The 13,795-nt window shown below is 39.5% G+C and overlaps 1 protein-coding gene across 5 annotated transcripts in view; it reads left to right on the forward strand.

Moving 5' to 3' along the window:
• Positions 1-3,542: 3,542 nt before the first annotated feature.
• Positions 3,543-13,795, forward strand: part of USP4 (ubiquitin specific peptidase 4) — a 71,279-nt gene continuing 61,026 nt past the window's right edge. For 2 of the 5 annotated variants that reach the window (XM_020999017.2, XM_020999016.2), the window contains exons 1-2: positions 3,546-3,724; positions 7,543-7,670. In XM_020999017.2, the coding sequence (XP_020854676.1) occupies positions 3,588-3,724; positions 7,543-7,670 (265 nt within the window). In that variant the 5' untranslated portion in view covers positions 3,546-3,587. Of the gene's footprint in view, positions 3,725-7,542; positions 7,671-13,795 lie in introns of all 5 variants that reach the window. The other 3 variants (XM_020999014.2, XM_020999015.1, XM_078152381.1) reach the window with 2 other exon arrangements.

Here is a 13,795-nt window from a genome sequence, read left to right on the forward strand (position 1 = left end):
TAAGCAAACTGATCAATACATAAAAAACCCAGATATTACACGCAATATTCTACATCCACGGATACCTCTTTTCTCTACTTCTACAATAAGGAAGAAATGCATTTACTCATCTTTTCTTCAGTGCCAAATTTGGTTATTAAAATCACATGGTGTTCAGTTTTGGTTATTTCTCCCTCTGAGCCCATTAATTTTACAGATGGAGAAACTGGGGCCTAAAGAAGGAAAAATAACATATCCAAGGTCATATAGGTAGTAAACAGCAAAATTCAAATTTGACCCCAAGTGTTTTGTCTCCACATCTTGTACTTTTTTTTTCAACATTCACTTTTATAAGATTTTGAGTTCCAAATTTTTTTTTCTCCCTCCCCTCACTCCTCCCCAAGACAGCATACAATCTGATATAGGCTATACATGTAAATCTTGTACTCTTTCTATTAAATACTAGTCAAGTTAGTTATGACCTAAGAATACTGCTAAAGGCAGGGGTTCTTAACCTTTTCTTTGGAATAGACTACTTTGGCTGTCTGGTAAAGCCTATGGACTCTTCAGAGTCTGTTTTAAAAAATTTAAAATAAAAAAATTATTTTCACAAAATTAAATGTAAACATTAATTATATAATTATTATACAACAAATTATAATATAACATAATTTATTATGATAAAATAATATTAAATATAATGTATACTATATTATATATATATAAAATTAAATAATAAATGCAATATTAAAAATTTTAATATTAAACATTAAAAATAAATTTTAAAAATTATTCAATTTAAAAAATTGAAGAAAATGCTAAATTTCAGTTTGATGTTAGTGAAAATAAAGATATAATTTCTTTCCCATCCAAGTTCATGTACCCATTGAAATCTGTCTGTGGACCTGGGGTTGAGAACCCCCTCATCTAAGAGTCTGGAACTCCAGTGTTGATGTGATCCTATATGTGTGATAGGGGCAATATTAGTTCCTCACCCAGAGTATCAATTTGCTAAGTATCTGTGACTTGTTGGATGCACAGACCCTTGAAGGTCAATACATTGGTCAGATTTGTTTGCCCTCAATCTCTTTATGTCCATCCCAATCTCAATTAGAAGGTGTTCAGCTGTCCTTGAGGAGGGCCACAACTCACACAAAGCTCCAATTATAATATTAATATGAGTAAAGTGCGTTGTATACCTTAGCAGTACACAAACCCATGTTATTGTTATCAGGCCATCATCAAGCTCACCATTTGATATCTAGTCTTGTCAATCAGTTTCTGTGCAATTTCTTCCATTCACAAAATTTGTTTTAAAAGAACAAAATACAACTGGCACAGATTCTTTGTAACCACTTCTAAGTATCTCGAAGAGCTGATTAATATAGACTTTCTAAAATGCGTATTTAATTAGGTTTTTGTCCTCATTTTTAGGAGCAGTCCCAGGAATTTGTCCTGCTTATGAATCTGTGGTTGCCACTATAAATGGGATAGAGGAGAAAGTGATTTAGGAAGAAATTGTTGGTAAAAGAAAAGGGAGGTTGAGAGGTTCTTTCATCTCTGACACATTCCTGGAACAGAGATTCAGAACTCATTCTGCAAGCCTAAGTCTCTTTCATTGTAATGTTAATAACAATAATGACAACTGATTCTTATATAATGCATTTTCACTTTTTAAACTTTTCACTTTTTCACTAGAGAGTTAGTTGTATATTTTTTTTGGTTGGTGATACAGGCTGTTATTATTTACAAACATTATTACAAACATTTATCCTCTTTTGAAAAGTTTAACATTTTAGTTGTCTATAATTGAATAGCTCCCTGGACTGATAATACCTTGGGTTCCAAATCCTGCTTCTCCAATTTATCACCCATAAAGAGGAAGTGTTTAATTGTTCTTTATTTCCGTTTTCTCTCATGCACAGACCCAAGAAGGTTGGGCTACTAGATTGGGCGTTTTTCAAACTTTTTGGTCTCAGGATCCCTTTACACTCTTAAAAATTATTGAGAATGTTAAAGAGCCTTTTTTTTTTAAATGTAGCTTCTATCTATTGATATTTGCCATATTAGAAACCAAAACATCTTACTGTTATTATGAAAATAGTTTTGATCTCAAGGACTCCCCTCTTTGAAAATCCCTGGCCTAAATGATTTTCAAGTTCTCTTCGGTTTTTAGCCTTAAGTTTCCCTGTAAAATGTGAGGGTTGGCTTTAGATAACCTCTGAGGTCACCTGAGAACTCTTCCAACTTCTAAGTGATTGCCATCTCCACCTGTTGAAATCCTAGCTCTCCTTCAAGGCCCAAGTTCAACTTCTATCCTTCTATGGACTCCACAGCAGCAATTCATCTCTCTTGTGGCACTTCTGCCTTATATCATAGTTTCGGGTTTGAGGACTTTTGTTTTCTTGGGCTTATTTCTTCTGCTGCATTTTAAGATTTTTGAGGGTAGGAACTTCACTTTTTTAAAAAAATCTGGTCAGTACCTAGCCTTTGTAGAAGAGGCTCAAACAATGCTAAATGAACGCACCTACACAACCCATTCATTTATCCTCTCTCTTCCATGCTTGCCTAAACCCCGCACATTAAAACCGCTAGACTTTAAGGAGACAGTCTCGGGACAATCCTTCAAGCAGCTGTCTTGCTGAGCATTTGTCGGTATACCAGTCTGCCACTCCTTCGCTCACATCTCTCATCTCGAGGCCAACGGTGTTTTCTTTCTAACTTTTAACTCTAACTTTGATCCCCCGGCGAATAACGAGCAAGGCGCCTTCCTGTATGCCCTGCAACAGTGCGCCGAAAGCAGCTGTAAAAAAAATTTCTGGGGGCAGCTACATACTGCGGGCTGGTAGTTCCCAGCCGGCCCAGGACCAAAAGGGGGGTGGTGCCGAGAAGCCGCAAAGGTCTGCTTGGGTCTGGATGGCAAGGGCGAAGCCACGAGCTCAGGGAGGGCAAACAGGAGGCAGGAGCACGGCAAGGAAGCCCTTGGGATGGGCATCCCGGCGGACCTTGGTTTCTTTCTTTCTCGTTTCAACCCTTCTCCTCTCCCATAATCACCCAAGGTCACAGCGGGAAGGGACTTCGGGAGCAATCTGAAGCCAACACTAGTGTTTTACAGATGGGGAAACTGGGGGCCCCCGAAGCAATTACGGGACTCGCCCTAGGTGGCTCTGGGAAGGGAGGGGACCCAACTTGGCAGGGGCCCGAGCCCCAGGTTTGGGGGGAAGGGAGAAAGGAAACGTCGGTTGGAGACCAGGAAGTAACGGGGGTGGGGGAAGACCGAGGAGCGGGCTGTGGGGGAGGGGCCGGGCGTGGCTCGGAGCCTGAGCCTCGGCGCCCAGCTCCCTGCCCGGGGTCGCCGCCCTTCCGCCCAGCAACCCTTGCTGCGCGGTCCCGTTCTCTCGTTCTCTTCCGCCTTTCCCCCAACCCCTCCCTAGAAGCGCGTGCCCGCCTGCAGGGCACGCGAACTGGGCGTGGCGAGTCGGGCTGACGCGCAGGGCGAAGCGCGGCTTGGGAGGGGGCGGGGCGCGTGGACGGCGTTGTGCGGAGCGCTGCGTGCGTGCGTGCGGGCAGCGCGTGGGGCGCGGCGTAGAGCGCTGTGCGCCAGGCGGATGTCCGGGCCGGCCGGGCCGGAGCTGGGGAAGGAGATGGCGGAAGGCGGAGGTTGCGGGCAGCGGCCGGACGCGGAGACCCAGAAATCCGAGCTCGGGGCCTTGATGAGGACGGCGCTTCAGCGAGGGGCACAATGGTGAGAACTGGAACACCAGCCGCGGAGGGCATGTGTCCTGGTATTGGCACCTGGCAGCCGCTCCCGTGGTGCTCCCTCCCGAACCCAGGCCCTGTGCCGCAGCCTCCCCAGGCCTTCGGCCCAAGCCCGACCTGCGGTTTTCTTTTCCACTTTCCCGGCCGGCCTGCTTCCTAGCCGCTGCCGTACCTTCCGTCCAAGGCCAGTCTCGTAGCTCCTCTTCACCAGCCCAGCGCCGTGGCCTTCCCGGGTTCCACCCCGGCCCAGGCCTGGCTGCGGAATCTTCTCAATTACCCTCCCCCTACCCCACCCATCATCTCACCTTTCTCTTGTCTTTAGCCTAGGACGGACCCCGAAGGCCTTTTCTCCTCCCTTCCCTAAGTCCTACGAGGCTTTTATGGCTCTGCCTTAAGTCATTTCCTTCGTCCCTGAGCCCTTTTCTTGGAAGCCTCTTATCTGATTCTCCTTTAACTTAGTGCCTGACACATAGTAGGTGGGCATTTGGTAAATGCTTGTTGACTTCCGCGTTCGACATGCCCCATGTTTTCTAGTTCTTCTCGAATGTTTCACATCTTCACTTGTAGGTATGTTCTAGATCTCCATTTTCCTTATTTTCCATTACCCTCCTCTTTCCCAATCCCTCTTCCTGAATAATTTCGGACCCTTAAATGCTGAAACTTTCCTGGGAGGTACCCTATTGCAGAGGGTAGTAATCCTCTGTGCCTCTTCCTAATTGGCATGAACACCCCGGAGGAAAGTAGCTTTGAGGTGAATTTTGAAGGGAGTGTGTGAGGAACTTGGTTCTGAGTAAGCATAGACAGGTGCTCCTGGGAGTGGGAGCTGGAATAACGAGAGCAAGGATTGAAGAAACTTCTTTGAAAGGAGGGTGTGGGGAAAGATGAAAGGTGTTGTCTCTGCCACTTGATTGGTTGAGGACTTGTAAGCCCAAAACAATGAGGACTTGTAAGCCCAAAACAAATAACTTGCATTAATAGAAGGATTATGGGAAGTGTTTTGGAAAGAGAAGTGATAGGACCAAAGATAATTTTGGACTTGGAGAGAAATGGTCCAGGAAGCAGAATTGAGTTGTATTCTAGATATCAGGTGACCAAGGCTTACATTGGGATTTGGTAATTTAGAGGGAGAAATGGAGGCGTGAATCTTTATAGTCCTGAGTGTAATGGATGGATGGTGGTATAATGTGAAAGATCAAATGAGGTAATATGTACTGTGCTTTGCAAACCTGAAAGCACTATATACGCCATATAAATGCTAGCTGTTTTAAGAAGCAATTAACTTCGACTACTGAAAAGCTAAATATGATGCTCAAATTTTTTTAGTAAAAAGGAATGGAAGTGATGTAAGATTGAGAGTGGGAATATGTCTTGCACGTTTTGGGTGTGTGTGTTGGGCTGAACCTGTGATTTAAAGTGTGTTGTGGATACTTCCTTACCAACAAAGAGGGACAACTCCTCTGTAATTTAGAGTTGTCTGGAGTTTTCAGAATTTAGGTGAATTGCTCAGGGTCACACTACTAGTAAATGTTGGTGGCTGAATGCCTTTCTCCCTCTCCTCTTTTCTGACTCCTTGGCTCTCCATCTGTCTACTAACTCTCAGTGCACAGTCATACTGCCCATCACTTTGCACTTAATGAGTTTGTTGAATTGAGTGACACTATGTAAAGTAATAATAAAGTTAAAAAGTTTGCAGTGAGCAGTTAGCTCAGGAGCAGGACCAAATCAAACTAGCTCCAGGGATATGTATATTTAGAAGTTGTTTGTATGGTGGTAATTCAGAACAAATTCTAAAGACAAAAAGACTCGAGAGTTAGAAAGTGAACCAAGGCATGTCATTGTTTCCTTGAGAAGAGGATATTTATTATATTAACAAAACCCTAGATTTTGAGTAACATTCTGATGAGGCTTGTAAGGAAATGTATAAGATCCTTCTAAAGCATTCACTGCATCATACCCTTGGAATCACACCAAAGTTTTGAAAATGCAGATTTTTAATTTTCAGAAATGAATGAGGCAGTAGGATGACAGGCAAAGTACATTACATTTATTAATTACATTTATCTTTTGCTCTCTGCCAGAGCATCGTGATACTCAATGGAAGGGATATACAAAATTTAGGTAGAAGACAGACCCTTCCCTCATGGAGCTAATAGTTTAACCAACAGTAACATTTCCAAAAACATTGGGGAAGAATTTCAGTAAGACCATAGCAGTGTCATGAGCTTCATTGCCTGACACAAAGAAATTAATTACAGAACAACGCATTTGAGGATATTTAATTATAAAAATTCTTCATTACTTTCTAGAGTATACAGATGTTATAATTCAATTAGGAGGTTAGAGAGTTGAAGTTTGGGATTGTATGCTGAACTTTACCATTGTATGATCTTCTGAATTTGCTCCGAGAATTGTGTATGAGGATCTAATACAGTTCTATGTATATGGTAGTTACTGTTAGTTGCTTGACTGTATTAGTGAAAATGGAATATAGGAATGTACTAAGTTTTCACTGATCTAGGTGGATGTAAGTAGTTTTGTGGTTTCAGTTTCTTCCCTGAACTCATTAGCTTTTAGTAAATCCTGGGGGATATACCCCAGAAACTTGTGTTTTGCAGCTCTACAGAGATTTTTTTCCTCCACATTTAGTTGTAATATTTATTGCAGGTGCTTAAAACATACATGCCCCAGATTTGCTAAAAATTTCCCTAGCTATAAAAAGTGGCAGATTGAATGTAAAATGATAATTATATAGCTTGGCAAGAGAAAGGGAGCACAATTGGCACATTTCTATAAATACTGAAAGCCTTACTTAATGCAGCATATGGGTAGGCTTCTATTTGAATGAGCTTGAAGGGCTATCAGAAATATTACAGTGCAGTTAAGCCTACTGAAAAATAGAAACTTATTGCTGCTCACATTTGCAAAAAACTTTAGTATAGATCAGAGCAGAATGTTACTGAATGGAATGTCTCAGTGAAGACATCTCAGTGTAATTAAGGTTTGGGATAAGAGTGGGATGAGGGGTCCTGTGAAGACTTTTTAGAAGAATAAATAGAAATTGTATTGTGACTCAAGGCAGGCATGGCAGCCCAACGGGCCTAAGTTTCGGTTTACTAGAAATCACCTGAGTTACGGGGATCCAACCCCAAGTTCCCCCCTTCTGTGCCATTGTTGTATTAGTAGTTAAAGTTTGCCAAGCCTGAAACTCCTGAAGAAGCGCCCCCCCCCCCGGTTTCTTCTTGTACCTCTTGCTATATTTTGGTCATGGTGACCTGGCTATACAGTACAGTATCTAGCTTGACTGCACATCTTTAATTGCTTCTTTGGTATTACTTCAGTAAACTAAGTGGCTAAGTACAGATATATATATTGCTCTCTTTGTTTTGTTTTCTGTTTCCATAGATTGTGAGCCAGTTGGTGGGAGGGGGGATTTGTCTGTTAGGGCTATTTAATCTGGTTCTTCTGCTTCTGTAATTTGTCTCCTCTCATCAGAGCATTCTGATGGAGGGACACCCTATTCTCGAGAATAGCAAATAAATTAATTTTCTGTTTCTCCTTGAAAAACCTCTAAGCGTGTTTTTTTAAAATTTGAATGGCATTCCACACATTACCTTGAGTAAATATTTCATTTTACAACCCCAAATTGGACCCATTTTGCTCAGCTCAAGCCCCAAGTTTTTCTTTATTGGGATAGCTTGGAGAAGTGACTGTGAATCCATGTTTATGGAGTATACTATGCATTGGAGGAGCTCTTGCCTCTTGAGCAAATTTTCTACATTAGTCAAATTTTGTCTATTTTTCTAGGTATCTGATTGACAGCCGATGGTTCAAGCAGTGGAAGAAATATGTGGGCTTTGATAGCTGGGATATGTACAATGTGGGTGAAAACAACCTGTTTCCTGGCCCAATAGATAACTCCGGACTTTTTTCAGGTAAAATGTTAAATTGCCTCTTGAAGTGTTCAGGCAAGACTGTAGACTAAGAGAGAGTGTTTGCTACCAGCAGCATATACATTGTGAGCCAGACTTCCTTTGGTTTGGATATATATGGAATTGAGGCTCACATCAAAGGTTGGAAATTGATGCTTGTGGTCATATATATAGGGGAAACTTTGTCCAAATGTCAGGAGAAAATTGAGCTACTTTCCTCTGGCTGAATGGGATTGACAACTTGAAAAATTTTTCCTTTTTGCTTTCACATACTTATTCCAGCATTATATTTTCAGGAGGGTGGAAAGGATAGAAAAAATCAGAAACTTAAACTAAAACCTTTGAAAATTGCACCTGAAAGCCTGTCCTTGGGGATCTTTAGTTTTCTGGGACAAATGGTAGGGTCGATTAGCATTCTTAAAGCCTTCCTTATCTCTCTGACTCTTAGATGAGATTCAGCATGGAGGCAGTAAAAATAATGTGGAGACAGAAAGTCCACATCAAAGCCAGGCTCATGAGCTTCAAACAATGGATTGGCCAAGGCCGAAATTACACATGATAGACCATCCAAAGCATCCCATGATCTCGTCTCCCATCTGAATAAATTATGTAAAGATTATGTCTTTTTTTTATATTAAGACTATCTGAAGTCTTTTTTTATGTGAAAGTGAGAAATATTTATGTTGGGAAGCACTGTGATATATTTGAAGAACTAGATTTGAGGATAGGATACTTGAGTTTAAATCCCAGCTTCAACACTTAGCAAAATAATGATGATGAAATCTCATACAGTTGTGAATAAAGTGTTTTGTAAACCATAAAATGTTATATAAATGTAAACTCTTATCAGAGGAACTCTGTCTCTCTCTCTGTCACTTTCTGTCTGTCTCTTTTTACAAAAAAACCCACTCTTTTAGGGGAAGACTTCAGAATGAGACCCCATCTGAGGAAGGTTTCAATGACACTGTTCAATCCATTTCTGTTTTATTTTATTGGTTACAATTTGTAAGTGGTGATGATAAACCAGTGATCAGGAGGTCCCAAGAGAGTCAGAACTGTTACATTGTGTTCATACTTAGCTTCTTTCTTTAAAAAAAAGTTTTTATTCTGGACTTAGCAATAAGCATTTTCTTATTCAAAGTGGAACAGAAAAAGATTGTATATGAATGAAACTGTGACTCTCTTATGTACACTTTGCTTTTCCTTTTAAGTGTATAGTTCAGCCTGTAACTTCCAGAGCTACCTTACATGTCTGTTCATTCTGGCCTAATGTGCTTTTTAAATGAATGCTTCAATAATCTTCTTTATTTTATTTTTCCTTTGTTTTTGTCATCCTTATTGATAATCTCTAGTCTCCGTCTTACCTAACCTTTATTCTCTTCCCCCCATTAGAAAAAAGAAAAACCAAACCTTTGAAATAAATGTCCATATTTAAGCTAAACAAATTCCCGAATTGGCCATGTTTGAAAATATGTCTTATTCTATAACTTGAATCCATTACCTCTGTCAGGAGGTGGGTGACATGCTTCATCAGTGTTCTGAAATTGTGATTGGTCATTCCATTGACTATGGTTCTTCAATCTTTCCAAATCGTTTCTCTTTACAGTGTTATTGTACAAATTGTTCTCTTGGTTCTGTTTACTTCATCCTGCAATCAGTTCACACAGGTCTTGTTTTTCTGAAAATGTCTTTTTTTTTAAATTTTTATTCCTTTTAAGCTTATACAAAACGAGAGAAGAAAAAAAAGAACATTGTCATGTACACAGCAGAACATGAGAGGATTCAATATAAAACAATATATTTAATTTCAAGAAAACCTGCATAATAAATACTACACATTATTTTCAAAGCTGCCAAGCTTTTCTTTGCTTCCTTATAGGTTTTCTATTGTTCTCTGCTGTACGTTCTTTATTTTTCCCCCTCTGCCCCTCATGCCCTAAAGAAGGCTATAATTAAATACATATATATATGTGTGTGTGTATACATATGTATACATATGTATACATAGATACCTATAAACATACACATTTATACGCCTATAGACTCATACACATATATGTAAGTGTACTATGCATATTTCCACTTGTCATCTCTTTCTCTGAAGGTGGATAGCATCTTCATAGGTCTAAGCGTTTCCATGTTTTTCTGCATCACCCAGCTCATCATTTCCTACACCACAGCAATATTCCAACACAATGACATCCTATCTGAGACATTGTCTATGAAAGTTTTTCCCCCAATTTTCTGTATTCTTTCTGTTCTTGGCTGCATTGGTTTTATTTATACAAGAAAATTTTAATTTAAGATAATTGAAATTATCCATTTTATACTTCAACAATGCTCTCACCTTATAATAGAGTTTAAGGTCTGTTACTGCTGAATCTCCTTCTTTTATATCTTTTTTCCCTGGTTTCTTTGAAATTCCTGACCTTTTGTTCTTCTGAATGATCTTTGTTATTATTTTTTCTAACCCAGCAAGGTAACTTTTTTAGTAATTTAATTGGGATGGCATTGAATAGATTACTTAGATAAAATTGCCTTTTTTTTTATTACATTGGCTTTACCCACCCATGAATAATAAATGTTACTCCAGTTATTTAGATGTGACTTTATTTGTATAAAAAGTGTTTTATGCTTATGTTCATGTAGTTCCTGTGTCTTTTTTGGCAGGTATACTCCTAAGTATTTTATACTGTCTAGTTACTTTAAATGCTCTGAAACAATATTGTATGATAATCCTGACGCATAGTATAGTTTTTCTGTTTTTCTCTTGATTAAATCTATTTTAGCTTTAACTTTGTCTGAGGTCATTATTACTACCTCTGCTTTTTTTTTTAAACATAATAAATTTTACTATTACCCTTTATTTTATCCTTGTGGGTATCTCTCATTTTTATTGTGTTTCTTGAAAGCAACATATTGTTGAATTCATATTTTTAATCTATTACCCATTTCCATTTTATGGGTAAATTCATTCCATTCATATTCTAAGCTATTGTGTATTTTCCTTCTTCGTTTTTTCCCTCACTGTCCTTCTCACGCAGTTTACTCTATCCCTCCTCACCCTCTACTTTTCTTCTACTCCCTACCTTGCCCTCCTATTCCTTAACCTACCCACCTCTCTAAAAGTCCCTCCCTTCTTTTCTTTCCCTGCCCTATCTCCTTGTCCTCTTCTTTCTTTCTGACTTTAGAATACCTTTTTATCCTTCTAGATGTATATGTTCCATCTTTGACCCATTCCCAATGAGAGGTTCCAGCACTCCCTGCCTTCTCCCTACTAGATTCTTCTGTATTAATTTTTCATTTTATGCCTCACTTGTATGAGATAATTACTACTTTTTATCTCTCCCTACATAGTTATTTTAAGACTCACCCCGTCATACACAGTTCAGCCCAACCCTTTTTTTCAAACTACCCAAATAATGTTGACAGTCACAAGAGCACTGTTAACATTTTCACATATGAAAAATGAACAATTTGACCTTATTGAGTCCCTTATAATTGATCTTTAATGTTTACTTTATATTTCTCTTGGATCGTGTATGTCAAATCTTCAATTAAGTTCTGCTCTTTTTGTCACAAATATTTGAAAGTCAGGTTATTAAAAATCCATCTTTCCATTCAGGATTATACTTTGCTGAGTAAGTTAACCTTGGTCCAGCTCTTTTGCTCTACACAATATCATGTTCTGTCCTTCAGTGTAGTAGCTGCTAGGTCTTGTGTTATCCTTAATGTAGCTCCATGATATTTACATTGTTGGGATTTTTTTTCTTGTTGCTTGAAATATTTTGTCCTCAACCTGGGAGCTTTGAAACTTGTCTGTCATATTCTTGTTAATTTTCCTCCTGGGATTTCTTTTAGGTGGTGATCAGTGGTTTTTTTCTATTTCTGCTTTGTTTTCTTGTTCTAAAATTCTAGGCAATTTTCCTTGATAATTTCTTGTAGCATTGTATCAAGATTTTTTTAATTGTAATTTTCAGGTAGTCTGACTATTCTTACATTATTTCTCTTACATATCAGTTTTTCTGATGAGATGCTTCACATTTTCTTCTATTTTTTTCATTATTTTGATTTTATTTAATTATTTCTTGGTGTCTTTAGAACGTCATTAGCTTCCCCTTGCCCAGTTCTAGTTTTCAAGCAATTATTTTCTTCCTTAAATTTTTGATTCTCTATTTCAGATTGGTTGACTTTCTTTTCATAATTTTCTTGGTTTTCTTGGATTGCTCTTATTTTTTTTTTCTAATTTTTCCTCGATCTCTTTTATTTGATTTTTAAAGCCCACCCCCTTTTTTTTTCCTGGGAGGTAAGACTTAAGTAAGGGTTTTTTGTTTTTTGGTAAGGGTTAAGTGACTTGCACAGGGTCACACATCTAGTGAGTGTTATGTGTCTGAGGCAAAATTTGAACTCAGGTCCTTCTGATTCCTGGGCCAGTGCTCTATCTCCTTTGCTTGCTCATTTTTATTTTGTTTTTTAGTAGCTATTAGTGTAATCAAGCTCTAGTCCCAAGGTGTGGGAAATGATGCCCTGAGCCTCAGGTCTTTCTTACTGTTACTTTCTGAGGTCTGTCTCAGGCCAGGGTTAGGGCCCCTAGCCATACTGTCCTGCAGATGCTCTTACTCCTTGCAGTTGCTCCAAGGGGTGGCTGCAAACTACAGTTGTCCTCTCTGCCCTGGCACTGAGCACACAGTTTTGATCATCAGGGTGACTGACAGCATGAAGACCGAGCAGGAGATTCCTTGTCAGAAGAAATATCCCATCCTAGTCCCAGGAGGAACCAGTCACTCTGCTCTCCAGCAAGGTCCCCACCCCTTGGCTACTGCCCTCATCAGGCATGTGTTAACTCCTTCTCCCCCACAGCCACAGCTGCAGGTGTGTCTGATCAGCACAGCTGTGCTTGGCAATCCTTGACAGTGGGAGGTCCTTCAATCTTCTCTTCAGCCTTTTGACCTCCAGTTTGTCCATAAGGTAAAAGTTCTGAAGGCTGAGAGACTACCTTCCAACTGCATCCAGGGCTTGTTATTTGTAGATTCCATAGAGTCAGCCAGGAGGTGTCAGCATAGAGGTGTTTGCACTTCACTCTGGCCAAATCGGTGCCCCTGGAGGTCAGGTATTTCCTGGGATCTTTTTGGGTTGTCTTAGGAGGACAACTGCTTTACCCCAGCTATTGTTTATTTCTGCTGCTCTGCATTCCCTCTGAGGCAATGTTCTGTCTTTTTTGTGGAGGAAATAGGGAGAGCCGAGTGTTTTCTGACCTATACAGCCATTTTCCCCTTTTTTATTGCTTACTGGGCAATACTCTTCCATTACATTCATGTGCCATAATTTGTTCAGTTATTCCCTAATCACACCTAGCTTGTCTTTTTATCCTTACACAGCAGCTTCTCCTTTTTAAGGCAGTTTTAGAATAAAATTTCCACGTCTTTTGTTTGTATATCATGTATCTTTTCTAATTAACCCTCTGTTGTAAACTAGGAAAACCAGTGAATCCAAACCAGGCAACACGATGAGTATGGCTAATACTTTTACCAATAGTTTGGAGAATTAGATCCCACTTTTCTAATGAGACAGGGAAGGAGATGTTTTTTCATCATTTCTTCTGAGACCAAGACATTATATATATATATATATATATATAATATATATATATTTTCACTTCTTTCCTTTACGTTATTTTAGTCATTGCAAATATTGCTCTCCTAGTTACCAGTATTCTGCATTATTTCATGTAGGGCTTCCCATCTTAGTTCATCATATTGTTTCTTATTCCGTAGGAATATGCCAGGACGTTCATACACCGTAGTTTGTTGGGGTTTTTTTTATTTGTTTGTTTTTGTGAGGCAATTGGGGTTAAGTGACTTGCCCAGGTCACACAGGTAGTAAGTGTTATGTGTCTGAAGCTGGATTTGAACTCAGGTCCTCCTGACTCCAGGGCCAATGCTCTATCCACTGTGCCACCTCATTGCCCCCCATACAGCATAGTTTGTCTAGCCGTTTTTTTTTTTTTGAGTGAGGCAATTGAGGTTAAGTGACTTGCCCAGGGTCACACAGCCAGTAAGTTTCAAGTGTCTGAGGCCAGATTTGGACTCAGGTCCTCCTGACTCCAGGGCTAGTGCTCTATCCACTGT

This window comes from Phascolarctos cinereus, unplaced genomic scaffold, assembly GCF_003287225.1.
Source record: "Phascolarctos cinereus isolate Bilbo 61053 unplaced genomic scaffold, phaCin_HiC Scaffold_4;HRSCAF=312, whole genome shotgun sequence".
NCBI classification, from domain to species: domain Eukaryota; kingdom Metazoa; phylum Chordata; class Mammalia; order Diprotodontia; family Phascolarctidae; genus Phascolarctos; species Phascolarctos cinereus.